Below are 20097 nucleotides of genomic sequence, written 5' to 3' on the forward strand. Positions count from 1 at the left end.
GGCGATCTGCGATTTTTATTTTTGCAGGATTGCGACGGACAGATCGGACCCTTGACTGACATTTTTGACACTTTTGGGGGTACCAGTGACATTACTACAGTAATCAGTGCTATACATATGCACTGTTACTGTAAAAATGACACTGGCAGGGAAGGGGTTAATTTTTATTGGAGAGGGAGGGGTTAATATATGCCTGGTGCTTACTGACGTGTGTGGGGGGAGGTGACTGAGTGACACAGGGACAGATCACATGTTCAGCTATGCTGAACCCTGCAATCTGACCCTGCCTGTCACCTAGGAGATCCGCCCGCTTTGTTTACACAAGTGGGCGGATTTCCGCACTAAATCCCCGACGATCGGGGAAGAGCAGCGGTGATCACCGCCGCTCCTCCCCTGGCCCGACTCCCGCTGTAACTGAATACAGCGAGAGCGAGCCTCCATGGACAATTCATGGATACAGAGGTGTAACTAGAACCTTCAGGGCCCCGGTGCAAGAGCCCATGAAGGCCCCCCAGTCCCCTGGCCGGGGCCCTTCCCTTCAAGCCTGGGGCTCTTCAAACTGATCCTGGGGCCCTTTACTCTCATTGTGGGACCCTTTCACAAGTTCTGCAGTGGGCCTCCTTCCTGTCATCTTGGGGCCTCCCCACGGTGGTGGAATGCCAGGGCCCGGTCGCAAGTGTGACCTTTGCAATCCTGGAAGTTCACCCACTGGTGTCAGTAGTTTTTATTTTTTGGTATTTCAATTGTATTATTTTTTATCATTTTATTTTTTTACAATGCCACTGACTGACTCTGTCCATTCAGAAAAGGAAGGAGCTGGTAAATTACATAATTACCGACCCCCCTTCCTGGTTCTCTATTGTGACACATCCCCTGCAGCAGCCGGCAGGAGTGGGAAAGGAGCACAGTGGAGGGGGGGGGGGCAGGGGAGCACACAGGGGCCCAGAGAAAGCCGAACACAAGTGAACTGGATAGGAGGAGTGCTGGGAGCAGCATACAGAGGAACCAATCTCCTCCATTTTCCTCCTGCAGCTACAGAAGGAAAAAGGAGGACAGTGATTTCTCTACATGCTGCCCCCGCTGCTCCTCCTATCCAGGTGTACAGGGGAGCCACACAGGCCCCCTGGAGCGTAGGGCCCAGTTGCAATTGCAACCTCTGCAACCCCTGTAGTTACGCCCCTGCATGGATATGATAACCCTTATTTAAAAAAAAAAAAAAAGCTCTTAATGCAAAATTAAAGAGTACAATTTGTTTAACCACTGCTCCTTTTGTGTATATACAGGGACATTGTATTTGTGGATGTACTGGCCCAGCTTTAATTCCGCTATCTCCAATCATGGTGATGCCCAGCACAGAGCTGCCATCAATACATATTGTTCTCTGGCTTCTTGTGTTCTTACAACTGCTGCTATCTCCAGTGTAACCAGCAAAACGGGTAAATTAGAAATGGTAAGTGTATAAAATCTGAATCTTGACGCATATTTTAAACCAATAATTTGTATCTAAACCATCAATAAATCTTACATTTAAAAATGTTAAAAATGAAAGAGTGGATTTGGGGAAAAAAAAGTAGCTTTGAAATGTAAACTTTACTAACCTTACAGGAGGTGTCTTGTAGTCCTGGACACATTTTTATTTTTTATCAATTTATAAAGCGATGAAGGGAGTGTGGGTATGGTTGATATGCTTTTTACTTTTTTTTGCAACAATAAAGTATATTTGACCTCTGGTGCATTGATAACTTAATTCTTTTTGGTACACAACCTTTTTGGGCTTGTATACAGGTTATCTTAGAGTTATTGGCTTACAGCTCTGTACCTTTCTATGAGGGAAGTCAGTTGGGTGCATTTGTAAAGAGAAGACTTCCGCCATTTCAAAATTATGTTTTTAAATTAGTTCCAGTATCATGAGACCCAGGGATGCAATGAAGGCCAGGGATTCTGGCAAAATGTATATTACAAATCTAAGCTATGTACATTCATAAAAGGTTGTTATTGCACTGACACATCAAGAACATAAACTTGTATAATAGCCACAAATGTAGCATTATCTGAATTTTTGAAAAAGGTAATAGCAAACCATTCAATGTGGTTGTGCCTAATAAGGGTAAAGAAGCCAGGTGTCTTGCTTGCTGTGTGATTTTGAACCCCCCCCCCCACTGCTGGAATCTGTGGAAACAGCAGTCTGTGTGTGTTAAGCAGCTATGTCTCACCCTGAGCTTCGATCCCCCTCCCTTCTGGCAAGAAGCAGAGGAACCTATCAGGAAAGGCTTTGCGAGGATCATGGGACATGTAGTTCCCTTGGGAGCGCTGCCCACTGAAAGTGATGGTAACTACAGCCCCCACCAGACCCTGAAGGAGACATTGGCTGTAGAGGACACAGATTCCTCTTGCCATGGGGGGAGCTCGGACAGCGCACATCATTGTCCAGTGTACACCACCATTGCTGCATAAGGACTACTTGTGCAGGATCCAGACTGCTGAGTCCAGGTGTACTGACAGCCAGAGTCACTTGGGTCCGGAACAGAGAGTGGACTAATTGTTGTGTTTGACCGGATGGGGAGCTGCTGCTGTGTGGATTTGCTATCTGCTGCTAGAGAGACTGAGGGCTTTAACCACTTAAGCCCCGGAAGATTTTACCCCCTTCCTGACCAAGGGGGTATTTTGCGATTCGGAACTGCGTGACTTTAACGGACAATTGCGCGGTCGTGCGACGCTGTACCTAAACGAATTTGACGTCCTTTTTTTCCCCACAAATAGAGCTTTCTTTTGGTGGTATTTGATCACCTGTGCGATTTTTTGATCATGCGCAATAATCAAAAAAAGAGCGACAATTTTGCAAAAATAACAATATTTTTCACATTTTTCTATATGAAATTCCCCACAAAAAATATAAAAATCAACATTTTTTTTAAATTTTTGGCCAATTTGTTTTCTCTTACCTATGTTTGGTAAAAAAAATCACAATAAGCGTTTTTTGATTGGTTTGCGCAAAAGTTATTGCGTTTACTTACTAAGGGAAAGCTTTTTGTAATTTTTGTTGTTTTTTTTTTTTAACGAGTAATGGCGGCGATCTGCGATTTTTTTTTTGTGGGACTGCGACATTGCGGCGGACAGATCGGACCCTTGACTGACATTTTTGACACTTTTAGGGGTACCAGTGACATTACTACAGTAATCAGTGCTATACATATGCACTGTAAAAATTACACTGGGAGGGAAGGGGTTAACTTTATTGGAGAGGGAGGGGTTAAGTGTGTCCCTAGGGGCGTGTTTCTAACTGTCATTGGATGTGGCTGTGTGTGTAACAGTACAGATCAACGGTCCTACATAGCAGGGCCGAGTGATCTGTGCTTTTACACAGGGGAGAATGACAGGCAGCTTTGTTTACATTAGCCGCCTGCCTTTCTCCCTCTCCACCCGACGATCGCGAGTGACCGGCGGACATTGGGTCCGCCGGTCACACGCGCGGGCTTCCTAGTGAACTAGCGGGGGCGCGCCTCCGGCAGTGCGCGCTCGCCCCCTATTGGCTCCCAGGCTAGTGACGTACCAGTACGTCACTTTGCCTGGGAGGGGCTGACCTAGCGGGGGCGCGCCTCCGGCAGCGCGCGCTCGCCCCCTATTGGCTCCCAGGCTAGTGACGTACCGGTACGTCACTTTGCCTGGGAGGGGCTGACCGCCGCCGTATATAGTCGGGCGACGGTCGGCACGTGGTTAACAACTGAGCATTTAGCCATCTAGTAGTCTTATTGCTGTCTGCAGACTTGATTGGAACTGTTCTCATGTGCACCAATGGTACAACTGGGCCTCAACGCTAGTCAGGTGAAGATTTAAGAAGATTTAAGACGAAAGACTGTCACTTTACAGCTAGAGACCTTCACCTATTGCTTAGGTTAAGAGGTACTTTTCAGGGAACATTGCACCATATCCTAGCTATTCTTCTAGAGGCTAGTTATAGTATTATTATCCATATTGAAGCTAATGCTTTTATTCATGTTTTTTTGCCCACTTTGCTGATTCATGTGTTAGTCCCAGTCTAGTGGTGAAGAAATTTATTATAGGTTACTTTGGCATAGAATTAATAATGTCTAGCTCAAACCCCTATTCATTCAAACTCGTACCAATACATTGAGTTAATTTACCACTAAACAGCCTTGTATCCATTTCCTGGTACTATTTCACAAAGAAATTAAAGGATCTACATCTGTGTTCCTATAAGTGCTTCCTGTAACTTTTACTCATTCAGGGGTGTCAAAGGGGCTGAGGTTGTTCTTGGAGTTCAGGGACAGAACAGAGAACCCAAATTTCCAAGTGGCTCCTTCGGGGGTAGCTCTTCAGTAAGATGCTCCATGTACAAAGACACCATGAAAAATGCTCAAAAACTGGGAAGAAAAAAAAGAGAACCTGTTAGCCTGTTTCTTTTTTGTAATAGAGGTTTCAATTGCAAATATTTCCAAATATACATATAAACTGCATACCACTTCAACCTGAACCTGTATTGTGTAGGGCTAATCTGATCTGTACTGATGCTGGGACATACAGTATATTTGAGGGCCTGTATTGAAAGTATTGCAAAAGTGGGCATAACTTTTTTATTAACTAACATACAGTATCTCACAAAAATGAATACACCCCTCGCATTTTTGTAAAAATGTTATTATATCTTTTCATGTGACAACATGAACATGTGAAGAAATGACACTTTTCTACAATGTAAAGTAGTGAGTGTACAGCTTGTATAACAGTGAAAAGTTGCTGCTCCCTCACAATAACTCAACACACAGCCATTAGTGTCTAAACCGCTGGCAACAAAAGTGAGTACACCCCTAATGAAAATGTCCAAATTGGGCCCAAAGTGTCAATATTTTGTGTGGCCACCATTTTTCTTTTCCAGCGCTGACTTAACCCTCTTGGGCATGGAGTTCACTAGAGCTTCACAGGTTGCCACTGGAGTCCTCTTCCACTCCTCCATGATGACATCACGGAGCTGGTGGATGTTAGAGATCTTGCGCTCCTCCACCTTCCATTTGGGGATGCACCACAGATGGTCAATAGGGTTTAGGTTTGGAGACATGCTTAACCAGTCCATCACCTTTACCCTCAGCTTCTTTAGAAAGGCAGTGGTCATCTTGGAGGTGTGTTTGGTGTCGTTATCATGTTGGAATACCACCCTGGGGCCCAGTCTCCGAAAGGAGGGGATCATTTAAATAGTGTCATCTCTGAAAACATTCCTTAGCTGTCTGTGGATCATGAAAAGACTGCATTCAACTATCAAGAACTCAATGACGGCATGTTGCTTCTGCTTGGAATGCATGATTTACCTCTGTAGCGCAACCCCTAAAAGTCTGCTGGTAGTTTGGGCCAATTTCCACCCTTTAGCGTAAACACAGCCAGGCACACAGCACACAGTATTTTCAGCAGTCGCTCTCTCTGTCTCAAGAAGCAGTCTAGGGGTTTTCATTTTTTGGTTTTCATTAGGGAACTATGAACTTGGATGGGGATAGGAAACATTGGATACCCTGGGACTGTAGAACTTGAACAACTTGAGGGCTACTAACTTTTTGGCTGCATTTGTACACCTCTTGACAAAAGGCTTGTAAACCTTCAGCTGCACCTACAGTATACAAAATCCCAACGATATTGCACCCCTGCTTGGCTGTACTGGCACATTTCAGACTATATTTCTCTCAACAAAAGTCCCACAGAATCTCTATGGCTGCCTGTGAGCTGACTTCTTCCCAAAGACTAAAGCACTACACATTCACTTTTGCAGCACTGGGGTTTTGTACTCACTCATCCACAGGATCCTCAGTTGCCTCCTGCTGATATCCACCAGACTTTCCCTGTGAGGGAAGACCAACTCAGCCTCTGGAAAACTTGTACCCTCTCCCACAGCTTCCTTCCCAACTCTCCTCCGTGAGCTCGCTCCTGACCTTTGTATCCCTGGGATGCTCTTCATTTGGGTCCCTCCGGCTAAGCCCAGCTGGGACCTCGGTATCTTCCTCTGGCTCCCTTCCTGGTTTCTGGCCAGGAGGGCAATGCCCCTCAACAGGGGTGTTCTCCCGGCTGGACATTGGAATGCTGCCTTACGCTAACATGCTGGTACCCTGCCACTCAGCTCCACTCTTCCCCCACCTTCTGGGCATACCTCCCCAAGAATTGGTGGAAGTCCCAAAAGTATTCAGACTGCAACCTCTGCTCTCTCTCCCACTGTGTTCCAGAGTTTTCTAGAATACAGGGGGAAGTAGCAGAGCAGCACCCTGTGAAAACATGAGCAGCCCTAACCAATCAACCCCTGCTCCACTGATTACAGTGAAGCCAAACTTAATTTTACCTCACAGCCTTTCGTAAGCCTAGGGGGGTGCTACAGCTGCAATGAAAATGAAGACAAAATAAGAGTTTCTATTAGTGTTTGGCCCTCTTCTGCTCTGTACTGACACAGGGCCAAATACATAGAGGTATGGACCTGTGTTTTGATCATTGAAAGTCTTGACACTCGGACCTATATAGCAAAAATCTTATTTGGATAATGTCAGAGGGGTATTTTATGGATAAGTCTTCACTATACTGAGATATCACCTATAATTGATGTCACTTGTTACTGTATATTTATGCTGTGCTTATAGAATGTTGATCTTACAGGTTCACATTCAGAATGCCACCCTGGCTGGAGGAGTGGCAGTTGGGACAGCTGCCGAAATGATGCTTACTCCATATGGATCACTGATAGTTGGATTCATATGTGGAATTGTTTCTACACTTGGATATGTCTACCTTTCAGTAAGTGAAGTATTAATCTTGCCTTTATTTAGCCTGCTCTAAACAGTGACTCTACCATCTATTTGTTTCAGGACCATATCTAAAATATATGTCCATTTCTTCGCAATTCATACAGTAGGGACTCGTGCAAATAATATAACCATTAATGATGCATAACTGATTAGTGATTTAACCACGTCGCATCCAGAGCAATTTTTGAATTTTTTAAACACATGTTAAAATCTGCATTAAAAAAAGAAATACTTAAAATAGCAAACAATTACATATATTTATTGAAAGAAGGAGCCCTATTGAATAAAATGGTGGTAGTTGCAGTTTTTTATGCCACACGCTATTTGCACAAATGCTTATGAAATGCATATTTTCTGTAAAAATATTTTAGTGCACACAAACAAAATATAATAAAAAATGTTTTTGTAAAATATAAAAGCTGTGATTGTGCTGAGTAAATAGATAACAGAGGCAATGCTTTAAAAATCTTCACAATTTATCAATTTAGATTTAACCGTGAGTTATGGCCACAGAATTTTAGCTCACATGTTTGCGGTGACATCTCACATGCTTAGAGCAATTGCACGTGCATGCAATACACATGTGTTTGCATTTGTGTATTTGTGTTGGGTGATGGGATTGCGTTTACATTTTTTAAATTAATTTTATTATAATTTTAACATTTAAATAGTTTTGTTGCTATCAAAAGGGGGAAAACAAGCCCCCTATGCGATAGAATGGGGAGGTGACAGGCTCTCTTTATGGAGACATTAGGGGTCTATGGAACCCCTGTGGTCTACCCTGCCCTGCACTGCAGCTAATCAATAATAAAAAAATAATGGAAATGGGAAATAACAAACTGCTTGCAGTTTCCAGCTTCAATCATCACACAGGAGATTGAGGAATGGATGTTCCCTGAGCACCTTCTGCTTTCTATCATGAAGTAGGTTATCACCATCCCAGGCTTCCCGGAGGAAAGAGAGAGCTCAAGAACCATGGTGGGTGGTAGGGGGTGGGGGAGGCGAGGTCCTTTTACATCCAAATAAAAAATGATCAGGCGGCTCTACAGCCACCCAGATCACTTATACTGAACAGATGAGAGTTGGCTGTAAAAAGGTACCAAACTCCCTTTAATCCCAACTATAAACAGTATATGTTCTTCAAATAGGCATCCAACAACTAAAAACTCAGAGAAGTAGTTACATAACTTTAAAATAAAGTGGACTTTGATATGAGTTTGTATCCTGCTTCATTGGGAAGGAGAGGTTGCTGAAAAAAAAAAAAAAAAAACGTACCTATTCTATAATGTTTACAAGTGGTAAAACCACTTACAAAGCCCAAAAGCTGAGGAAGATCCTAGAACACCATTGTGCCACACATATATTGGAGTCTAAAGCCTTGTACACACGATCAGGTTATCGAACGATCTTGCGTCCGATTTTTGTTGCATGCTAGTCTCATATCGAAAGTGAAGAGGTTATTTTCTTACGAAAATTCCCGTATGACAGAATTCAACTTCAGAAGTGATGTCATGTGTTGAATTGTTTTGTATGTGTTCTTTCGTTTCTGAGCATGCCTAGTCTTGCTCTTACAATTTTTTTCGGACGAAAACTGTACTAATTAAATGAAAATCGGACGTTGTGTTGACATACGCTAAAAATTTTAGAGCCTGCACATCCAGATTTTGTCGTCCGAAAATTTGTAATCGGCTGTCAAACTCGAAAGCACCATACTAACAATCCGAAAATCGGCAGATCGTTCGTCGGATGAAATTTTACTTCCGATTTTTGTATCGTGTGTACGGGCCTTAGGGAATCCAAATGAGTCAAGGCGTTATTGACTGGACTCATAAGTACATTTTTTTACCATCCCATTTAGCAAGCCCCTCGTTTACTTGTTCTGGTGGTTGTTTTTATCTAACTGAAGGGATTTATTCACTATCCCTCAATTCATACCAAAGGAAAAATGCCTAAAATCATATTTGTTTGCTGCAATTATTTTTATTCCATTTTACAGCCTTTATTGTACTCAAAAATAAATCTCCATGATACTTGCGGAATTCATAATCTCCATGGAATGCCAGGTATAATCGGAGGGATTGTAGGAGCAGTAACAGCAGCTTGTGCCACTGAAGCAGTATACACACCAGATGGGTAAGGACATTGCTGGAAGCATGCTATTCTTCAGAATGCATTCTTGTTCTTTTTGTTTCAGTAAACAGAAGATAGCAGCTCATAGTACGATGGTGACATATTTTATAGTCTAGGCCAGTGGTCTCCAAACTGCAGCTGATGGGCTGGATGGGGCCCTTTGCTTGTGTTTATCCGGCCCTTGAGATAGTATTCCACTCACTGATGCAAAGCACTATTTCTGCTTCTGATACCAACAGTGGGGTATTATTCCTTCCATTGCCACAGATGATGGAGCATACATTCTTCCTCTAACCTCATTGATGGGGCACTATTCCTATCATTAACACCAACGATGGGATACTATTCCTTCCATTGACACCAATATTGTGCACTATTCCTTCCATTGACACCAATGATAGGGTGCTATTCCTTCCACTGACACCAATGATGGGTCACTATTTTCCCCACTGACACCCACACTGGGGCACCATTCTCCCCCACTGACACCAACGATGTGGGCACTATTTCTCCCACTAATACCAATGTTGGGGCAATATTCCTCCTCCTAACCACAGGGGTGCTGTGTATTTTTTTTCTTTTTTTCACTCCCATTGACCACCAAGCCTGAGACATTATCTACTCCCACTGATCACAGTCCCTGCTAAAGTCTGGAGGACAGTAAACTGGCCCAAAACTTGTTTAGGTAGTTTGGAGACCCCCTGGTCTAGGCAGTAAAGGATTTGAATGCCAATCAGTATGGACTATTAGTTTCAAGTTATCCTAGTTTGTGGGAGGTGGGTTAACAGCTTCTTTCTTGTATCAACCTATCAGGAACAATGGAAGATTGCTGGTTGGATTTAAGAAGTTAAGACATTTCTAATATTGATTCAAGGGGGAGCACAGGCAGTATTGTAAAGTAAAGCATAGCCACCAGTCCAATGCCAAAGGATGTAGTCATACAGGAGCAGGGGTCAGAACCATGTGAACTGGGCTAGTGACAGAGAAAGCAGGGCTACAGTTTGGGTCATCATTGGGTGGCTGACTCCCCACAAGAAGGCAGGACCATGGAATCCAAGGCCTTCACCAGAGCTTTGAATGGTAGAGATAGAGTTGTGCCACTAATTCCTAGTGTTTAACCCTTGCTAATGAAACAATCCAACAAACAGATGACTAACAGGGGCAGACTGGAGCCAGGCTCCAGATAAATACATAGGTATTAGATCGGAAAATTGCCAGTAGCAAACACATAGATGCAGAAACAACCCAGCAGCTAGTACTAGACAAGAAGGTGGCCTGGGATGCATATAGGCACTCAAGACAGGGAGCTAAAGATGGCCATACTGTAGTAGAAATTTGTTTGAAAAATTTGTTTTAAGAACACTCATGCTGACAATTCATACAAACGTTCATTAACAAAATCTACTTAACAGACATTAGAAAGATTGGAATGTTGGTGGGAGCAACCACACAAGCAAAGCAAACCAATCGCTTGCACTGTAACAGAAGGTTGCGAGCAGTGCAAGGAGAAGGGCTTACAGTGGTATCAAACCCAAAAGCAAACATTTGTTATATTGCAGCTTACCAATTCTTAGATATAATGGTTGCATTCATATTTATTTTTTTATTTTTAGGCTTTCATCTGGCAATCCAGCCAGTAAGTCTGTTGTTTTTCAAAAGAACAAGCTGTCAAGTATACTGACTGCATGGATGGCCAGATCTAGCTACACTTAGGAAACTGAGGCCAGACTATATATGATTTAAGCACGTTTATTAACAGTGAAAAAAAAAACAGCAACAAAAATACACAGCAAACGTGTAAATTCAAGCGAACCATAACCAACTGACAAAAATACCTCACAAACAACCTAATAACAGAAAGCCTAACTAAGCAACTAAGTATATAAAATATATACTAAAGGGGAACACAGTTCACTGGGTATAATCAGGACTGAGATCAGGACCAAGGGGGGCAGATATGAAGCACCGGGGTACCAGGTACAGGTAAAAGAAAGAGGCAGAAATCAGATTCAGAAATAAATAGCGAGCAGTATCTGGTTAGCAGAGCAAAACACTGAAGCACCAGGGAACAGTAGAGAAGGACCTCAATACCGTCCCAACAGCAAGCATCAGGTGGAGACTGAATACCGGGATCCAATGGCTGCTGGAAGTGTGGTGGAAATAATGGGGTTTGGAACATAGAAATTCGCTTTGTGCGCAGAAAACTTTTCTGCACTGAAAAGCGCACTTGCGGATATTAATACGCACCAAGCGCCATAATCCCTTGTACTGAAAAGTACAATGTACATCTCTTTTGTATAAAGAAATCTAAGCGCACTCGGCGACAAAGCGAGAAAACAGGCCAAGCCAAGAAGTAGTCCTCTCCAACATAGGACTTGTTTATTTTATAGTCAGAGAACAAAAGTGGTTCACAGGGGAGGTGGCATCAACACAACCAATCACAGACATGTATACTTTCAAAAGAACAATAGGAAAGGGGAGTGTATGCTTATGCGCAAAACCTGACCATGTGCAAGAGTTCTTAACTGTCAAGTGAAAGTGAAACAATGCACTATTGCTAAAAATGGCTGCCAAACATTATACAATGGAACTAGCAGGGATTCTCGTGAACGCGGCCCCGCTAATACATACGCATGCACTCCCATCATAACCTGTTAGAGTGAATCCTATATAATATAGTTCATAAAAAACATATTTAATTATGCTTTTGTTCCAGTAACTGAGACTATAACTGCAAAAGGAAATAGCAGCAGTATTTCAATCATGCGGATCAAGCAGAAAAGAAAGCAACCAGCCATTATTACAGCAAAAGGGAAGATATTTATCAAAATAAGCTTTTTTCTCAGCAAAAAGGTGCAGAACTCACCCCCTAGAGCCATGCCTTTCTCCGACCCCTACCCACCCCTAGAACCTCCTCTTTTCTTCACCCCCTACCCACCACCCCCTAAGCATCTCCTAGCACTGCCCCTTTTAGCGAACAGGCAACCAAGCATAATTTGGGGGGCTATATAAGTAATTTGTATGGAATTTGTTAACAACAAGCAATGTAATAAAATGCACAAAACATTAGAAATATTCAGCAATTACCAAGTAAGCTCAGAAGCACTTTCAGATGATTTTAACAGGCCTATATCCAGAAAAGAGACAGGCCCATATTTAGAAAGAGACAGTCCCACATCAAGCAAACAGACAGTCCAGTGCAGCAAAAAGACAGCCACAGCCCAGTCCAGCTGAGATAGCCGCAGCCCAGTGCATAAAAGAGACGGCCGCATCCTAGTCCAGCAAAGAGGCAGCCAAGTCCAGAAAAGAGACAGCCACAGCCCAGTCCAGCAAACAGACAGCCCAGTGCATCAAAGAGACAGCCACAGCCCAGTCCTGCAAATAGACAGCTGGACCCCTGTCCAGCAAAGAGAAACCGGGTGCATCAAAGAGACAGCCACAGCTCAGTCCAGCAAAGAGACAGCCCAGCCCAGTACATCAAAGAGACAGCCCAGTCCAGTATAGAGACAGCCAAAGTCCAGTACATCAAAGAGACAACCCAGTCCAGTGCATCAAAGAGACAGCCCAGTTCAGTACATCAAAGAGACAGCCCAGTACAGCAAAGAGACAGCCCAGTCCAGGAAAGAGACCGCCCTGTCCTGTCCAGCAAAGAGACAGCCCAGCCCAGTACATCAAAGAGACAGCCCAGTCCAGCAAAGAGACAGCCCAGTCCAGTACATCAAAGAGACAGCCAAGCCCAGTACAGCAAAGAGACAGCCAAGCCCAGTACAGCAAAGAGACAGCCAAGCCCAGTACAGCAAAGAGACAGCCCAGTCCAGTCCAGCAAAGAGGCACATCACAGCCCAGTCCAGCAAAGAGACAGCCCAGCCCAATCCAGTAAAGAGACAGCCCAGCCCACTCCAGTCCAGCAAAGACACAGCAGTCCAGCAAAGAGACACCGCACAGTCCTATTCAGCAACATTGTTATTTTGTTACCACCAGAAAACTTGTTTCCACAGCCTCCAGCCTTCAGCGCGACTTGCACGGACTTCATAAAATGAATGTCTATGCAAGTCGCTCCAGGTCGCCCCGAAGTAGTACAGGAACATTTTTCTAAGTCGGAGCGACTTGTGTCGCTCCTATTAGAACCGTTCCTAAATTACACAACGGACCGCGACAGTCCGCGACTTGTCAGGCTGACAAGTCGAGGTAGTGTGAATGGGGTCTTAATGTAACTAAAAAAAAATAAATAAAAAATTGAACAGACTCGATGGACTACTTGTTTTTTTTTTTTTTTGCTGTCACTTTTCTGTTTCTATAAACGAATGCAGCCATCCCATCTAATGATTGTTATACTGCAGTATTTTAAATTTTTTTGTTTTGGGTTTAATACGCTTTAATACTTGGGCATAGCAAACAATACAGAAGCTAAATACTGAAAAGTTATACATACATCCGATGAATATGTTCCAGCAAGAGGAAAATAGAGACACACCATTAAATAGCTACAGGAAGGTGGAACTACCATGCAGGGCCGGGACAAAAGGTATGCAGGAGGGGTGGCTGCCCTGGGCACTGTGGTGTCATGTTAGGTGGGAGGGTGCTGTGAGAAGATTGGGGGGAGGGGATTTGTGTTGGAAGGGGGGGGGGGGGTTGGGGGCCGCAGGTGGTAAGAATTTGAGGGTGTGTGCTGGGAGTGGTGATTTAGGGAATCTGTGTTTGGGGATTGGGGGGTTTTATGCTAGAAGAGGTGATATGGTAGGGTGGTAGGGGAAGGGGGGATTTTTGCTAATAGGGATGATTTGGGGGTATGTGTACCAGGAGGGGACATTTTGGGGAGGGGGGTTTTTGCTTGGAGGGGGGATTGGGAGAGATTAGTGCTGAGGTGGGGGATTTGGAGTTGGAGTAGAGGATGTGTACTTGGAGGGTAAATTTTAGGGGTAGAGGATTTGTGCTAGGAGGGATGATTTTTTATTTATTTTTTTTTTGGGGGGGGGGGGCATTTGTGCTGGGGGATTTTGGGGATGGGGGACAAAGATTTGTTTTAGGAGGGGGGATTTCGGTGGATTTGTACTGGGAGAAGGGGGGATTTATGCTAATGGGGTATTTATGCAGATTGGCGCTTTGTTTTTTGGGGGGGGGGGACTTTGCTGACACAAAGGTTCATACATCTTGGGGGGCGAGGAACACTTTGGCATGTTCGCCCTGGGCTCTAGATGACCTTGTCCTGGCACTGCCACCATGCATGTGGGAACAGAACAGAGTGATGAGCAGGAGACATACCGCACATATCTGGAAAATTATTGAACAGGTAGAGGCATTGCAGTATGCAACCAGTCCGTATTTAAAATTGCTAATTAGCAGTAGCAATGCAATGATCCAGATTAGCCATCAACAAAAGTGCCTAAATTCTAAATTTTCTGTCTTGATTCTAGTCACTAATCTGTAGCATTAACTGCTTTCTTTGCTTTTCAGTCTCAAAGAATTTTTCAGATTTAAAGATTCATATGCAAACAGAACTCCCAGCATACAAGGTGGATATCAAGCTGCAGGCATATGTGTGTCACTGGCCTTTGCATTCGTGGGAGGAACTCTAGTAGGTAGGTACTTACTTCCAATGTTACTGAATGTGTTCTCTAAATGTTGTTTACCAGATCTGCACTATCTGGTTATAGGCCAAATACATTTCTAATGGCTACCTTGAGCAGTACTTAGTAAGCAAGCAGAACACTAATAACCAGAGACCCTTTATCATTTTAAAACCAGTAATTAAAACATTCCAGTTCAAAGCATCTCTGACATGACCCATGTCCAGTAAGTTAAACCCAATAGTAAAATTTCTCTCAAGCCAAAAGATTGCTAATAGAATTTTTATTTATTTTTTTATTTTATTTTAGGTATTTATATAACGCCATCAATTTATGCAGCACTTAGTTATACATTGTATATTCATATCAGTCCCTACCCTCAAGGAGCTTACAATATAAGGTCCATAACTTACATTCATACATACACATACTAGGGCCAATTTGGACAGGGACCAATTAACCCACCAGCATGTCTTTGGAATGTGGAGGAAATACCTGGAGAAAACCCATGCAGGCACAGGGAGAACATGCAAACTCCAGACAGGTAGTGTCGTGGTTGGGATTTGAACCAGATACCCTTTCGCTGCTAGGCGAGAGCACTAACCACTACACCACTGTGCTGCCACGCACAGAATTGTAAACCTCTGTCACCAGAGGATTTATGACATGTCATAAAGATTTTAGCAAGCCAGTTAAAAGCCATCCACATTCCTGCCTGTAACTGCCAGGAAAAAAATCTACACATAATGTAATGTTGCAATGACAACATTACACTAATAATGAGCATCCATCTAAATGTATAAGGGAATTACCATGAGTTTAAGGCCAAATACCCCTATAATACAAAGCACATGGGGCAGATGAGACACATTTTCTCTCCAAAGGAGAATCAGCATCCAATCCTTATCATGTTTGATGTCTACCAAATCATGATTTCCTGCCATGTAATAATATATATGTTATCAGACTTTAACACATGGTCATATGAAAATATCGATACAGTTAGGAAAAGTGACATTGTGGGACGGTCTGCTATAAATATGATAAATGCTTCAGCCCTTCCGTCTCGTGTCCCTAAGCTATTTTGATTGGGTGGGTGTGGGCTCAGTGAAGCCCTCTAGATCAGTGGTTCTTAACCTTGTTGGAGGTACTGATACCCACCAGTTTCATATGCGCATTCACCGAACCCTTCTTAATTGGAAAAATAAAATATGATTTTTTCAAATTCAAAACATAGGTATACATTTAGGTATATATTTATACATAGGTGCACAAAATGAACAAAACATTAAAGAACAAAACCATTGAGAACATAGAACAAAACCATTAAAACATGATTTTCACACAAAAACAAAAAGATAATAATAACCCGCGAGACTGACTCACCGAACCCCTGGGGTTCGATCAAACCCAGGTTAAGAACCACTGCTCTAGATGGCCCACAAAAAAACTACTTGAAATGGTAGCTGGAGCTCTCAGTTTTCAATTGAAGCAAATTTTTATCAGATATGTTTTATAGCAGAAAGTAAAAATATTGTTTTTTTTTCAAAATTTTCAGTCTTTTTTTGTTAATATAATAAAAATAATAAACCCAGTGGTGATCAAATACCACCAAAAGAAAGCTCTATTTGTGCGAAAACAAAAATAAAAAATTTATTTCGGTACAGCGTTGCATGACCACTCAGTTGCCAGTTAAATTAACGCAGTGCTAAATAGCAAAAAATGGCCTGGTCATGAAGGGGGTACAACCTTCCGGAGCTGAAGCGGTTAAACAATATTTAAAAATTGTTATGTTTATTCTCTTAAATGGTCTAGATAAGAACTTAAAGTATAACTAAAGGCAAAACTTTTTTTTTTTTTTTTTTTTTTAGTTTTGGATGGAGTGGAGAGGGATTAGAACATCTGCCAGTTTTTATTGCTGTCTGTGCCCCCTTTAGGGAGATTTTCCCTCCATATTTGTCCTGTTTACCATTACCATCAAAAGTGAAAGTAAAAGAAATTGCCCAAATTTTGGTTTGCCCCCAGAAAAGTAATAGAGGGGAAATCTTCCAATGGGGACACTACTTCTGGTGACCTGGGGGTCCCCAAAGAATTTTCTTGATTTACAGAGATTTCCTCTCACTTCCTGTTCGGTATCGGAACAGGAATTGAAGGGAAATCTCCGCAATGGGACACAGATGACAGATGGCGAAAAAAAAATCTGACAGGGGTTATACCCCTCCCTTACTCTATCCAAAATGAAAAATAAAAGTTTTGCCTATAGTTCTACTTTAACCAGTTCTGGACCAGAAGGATTTGCCCCCTTAATGACCAGGCCATTTTTTGCGATTTGGCACTGCGTTATTTTAATGGAAGATTGCGCGGTTGTGCGACACTATACTGAAATAAAATTGATGTCCTTTTTTTCCCACAAATAGAGCTTTCTTTTGGTGGTATTTGATCACCTGTGCGATTTAAATTTTTTGCGCTATAAACAAAAAAAGAGCGACAATTCTGAAAAAACAAAACATTTTTCACATTCTGCTATATACCATTACCAAAAAAAAAAAAAAAACATTTAAAAATCCAAAATTTTCATTCATTTAAGCCAATTTGTATTCTGCTACATATTTTTGGTAAAAAATAAAATCACAATAAGCATATTTTGATTATTTTGCACAAAAGTTATTGCGTCTACAAGCTAGGGGAAACATTTTATGTCGTTTTTTATTTTTATTTTTTTTTTTTACTAGTAATGGCGGCGATCTGCGATTTTTAGCGGGACTGTGACATTGCGGCGGACAGATTGGACCACTAACTCACATTTTTGACACTTTTGGGGGACCAGTGACATTACTACAGTAATCAGTGCTAAGAATATGCACTGTTACTGTAATAATGACACTGACAGGAAAGGGGTTAACCTAGGGGTGATCAAAGGGTTAATTGTGAGCCTAGGGGAGTGATTCTAACTGTATGGGGGATGGGCTTGTGAAATGATCATAGAGACCTGTGATCCTATATAGAAGGATCACAGGCGCTCTGTCATAATTTCAGGGAGAACAACAGTCTGCTGACAGCTGAACGTCCTTCTCTCTCAGCGGGGAGTGATCGCGGCCCTCGGTCCCGTGGATTTGCTTCCCCGGTGCCTAGTGGGGGCGGCACGCGCTTACCCCCCAGCACCATTCCCGCAAACCAATGTACCCCTATGTCGAATTGCGCAGCCTAGCCAGCCTGCCACAGTAAAACTGCGGCGGGCGGTCGGCAAGTGGTTAAGGAACATATTTGGGTTAATTTATTAAAGGCAAATAGGCTGCTCACTTTGCAAGGGAAATTGCAAGGAAGTTGCACTTTGCAAGGTAATTTTCCCCAGAGCATAGTGAATGTGGTACCAACCTACCTCTAAGAATAAGCCCAATTGGGGTAAAATGTAATCAGAGGGGCATGGTTTAGGGCGGGGACTATGTCTGGAAGCCTGTTGCAATGAATAAACCCTACAGTGCGACATTCATCGAGTGCAGCTTAATTTTCAACCTTGCCTGTCACTAGCAAGGGACTGTTTGTCATACAAGTCCCAACCCCACCATCGAGGACCATAGTGAAAACCAATAACTAGTAGATCCTGCACCTTGACAAATGTCCTGATCACCCTGATGGGTGGTCCACCTTTGACCATCCTAGTTAGTGTGCACAGATAATAATGGACAGGCGGTGTTCACAAATGTCTGACACAGATCGATTCCCTGCTGCAGTCACTTTGTTGTGCTCTAAACACCGGGGAGAGGAGACTAAGGCCCCTTTCACACTGTCTGCTCCCTCGGCGGACTCTGTTTTTCTCAGCGGGGGATCGATCCGCCGATCCCCCACTGAGCAGGTGGATGGTAGCTCCGTCTCCGTTCTGAGTGCGGAGACAGAGCGATCAGGTCCCCGCTGTCCTCTATGGGGACATTCTCATCCGATGGGGACGTTCTCATCCGATCCGCCAGACGGATGGATAATAGGGTTTCCATCCGTCCCGATTTCATGGACAGGATCGGATGTCAGCGGACATGTCTCCGCTGACATTCGCTGCCCCTAGAGATGCATGGGGCATTCGTTCAGATCCTCCAAAAAAACTGACAAGTGGATCTGAGGGGTCCGCATGTGTGAAAGGAGCCTAAGGAAATTCTTTTTTCCTACCTGCAGCAGACCTGTTACTTCATCTGAGCCTTGGCACAGATGTCATAAACTGGAGCTCAAAGACAAATTTTTAAAGAGGTTGTAAACCTCAGATTTTTAATTTTTTTTTAAAAGTACACCTGAAAGACAAACCCATAATGAGCTAGTATGCATCGCATACTAGCTCATTATGAAATACTTACCTAAGAACGAACCCCCGAAGCGCCGACCGCTCACCCCTCTCGTGGGTGACATGTTCTGTCACCCTTCTTCCGGGTTCGCAGCATCCGGCCATCAGATTGGCTGAACCCGCGATTACGTCACTCCCGCCCATACGCGCAGGAGCCGACGGTCATGGCACGGGGCTCTGAAGGAACGGCACCAGTGGCCGTTCCTTCAGAGCACATGCGCCAGTGATGTCACTGGCTGCATTTAAGGTAAATATTTCCTAAACGGTGCAAGTTTAGGAGATATTTACAGTACCTATAGGTAAGCCTTATCATAGGCTTACCTATAGGGTACAACTTGCAGAGGAGGGTTTACTTCCTCTTAAATGATGAAAGGAACAGTTTTTCCTTGGTGCTGTATGTTGTGATATGCCAGAATGTATTTAATCACAATTATAAGAAAAGGGTCCACTTTAGTGCACTATAAGCTTAAAAACCCCATTGGTCCTGACGGGGCTTGTTCACACTACCAGTGCTCTCTGAAGAGTGATCCCAATTTGGATTGCTCCTCAGAAAGCATTTGACAGGTGGTGAGGAGGCATTGTGTCACCTCCTCACCACCTGCTTTAACCCCTTGATCACTGAACTAGTGCGCCACAACCCCGTGCATTGTACATGGTTGCAGGGTGCTTGCAAAGCAGACCCATTCAATTGAGTGGGTCGTGTCTGCTGGAAGGGGGTATACATGTAAATATTACTGCGGCCATGAAGCAAAGTGTATATCCCCAGCCGCAGCCTCTGCTACCAAAAGAAGTTACAGCTGGGAGGCAGTAAAAGCACGGCTCAACTGCTAGATTTTGCTGCACTCCAAAACCTCATGTGTGAAGGAGGTCCTAAAATTCTGTTAACTTTATATATAAAATGCGGTGTTCATGACCACAGTACCTCAGTTTCTTATCTTTGTTTTTAAGGATTTTTCCTGAAATTGCCAATTTGGGGGGATCCTTCAGAAGAAAATTGTTTTTACGATGGTGTCTACTGGGAGGTAAGAAAACAGCCATTGTGTAATAATGATGCTTCATTCAAAACAAATGTGAACAGCGCTAACTTATTAAGTACTAATATACCGCAAACCATGAATGAATAGTGAATACAGTGCTCTAGTGCTAGTAGTGATAAAAGATGTTAATGTGATCTCAAACACATGAAAAGTGCATACAGCTGTGTGAACAAATGGTGAATAAAGTGCTACAATTAATTGGTAATTCAGAACAAATAAAAAACGAGAATTCAAAATAGTTCATA

At 43.1% G+C, this 20097-nt stretch overlaps 1 protein-coding gene across 2 annotated transcripts in view; it reads left to right on the forward strand.

Annotated features, from left to right (window-relative positions):
- Nucleotides 1-20097, forward strand: part of RHCG (Rh family C glycoprotein) — a 227782-nt gene that overhangs the window by 178631 nt on the left and 29054 nt on the right. For both annotated transcript variants that reach the window (XM_082255116.1, XM_082255117.1), the window contains exons 5-9: nt 1284-1450; nt 6643-6780; nt 8788-8924; nt 14376-14500; nt 19764-19837. In XM_082255116.1, the coding sequence (XP_082111242.1) occupies nt 1284-1450; nt 6643-6780; nt 8788-8924; nt 14376-14500; nt 19764-19837 (641 nt within the window). The remainder of the gene's footprint in view (nt 1-1283; nt 1451-6642; nt 6781-8787; nt 8925-14375; nt 14501-19763; nt 19838-20097) is intronic.

This window comes from Pelophylax lessonae (genome assembly GCF_965119305.1).
Source record: "Pelophylax lessonae genome assembly, chromosome: 4".
Lineage (NCBI taxonomy): Eukaryota > Metazoa > Chordata > Amphibia > Anura > Ranidae > Pelophylax > Pelophylax lessonae.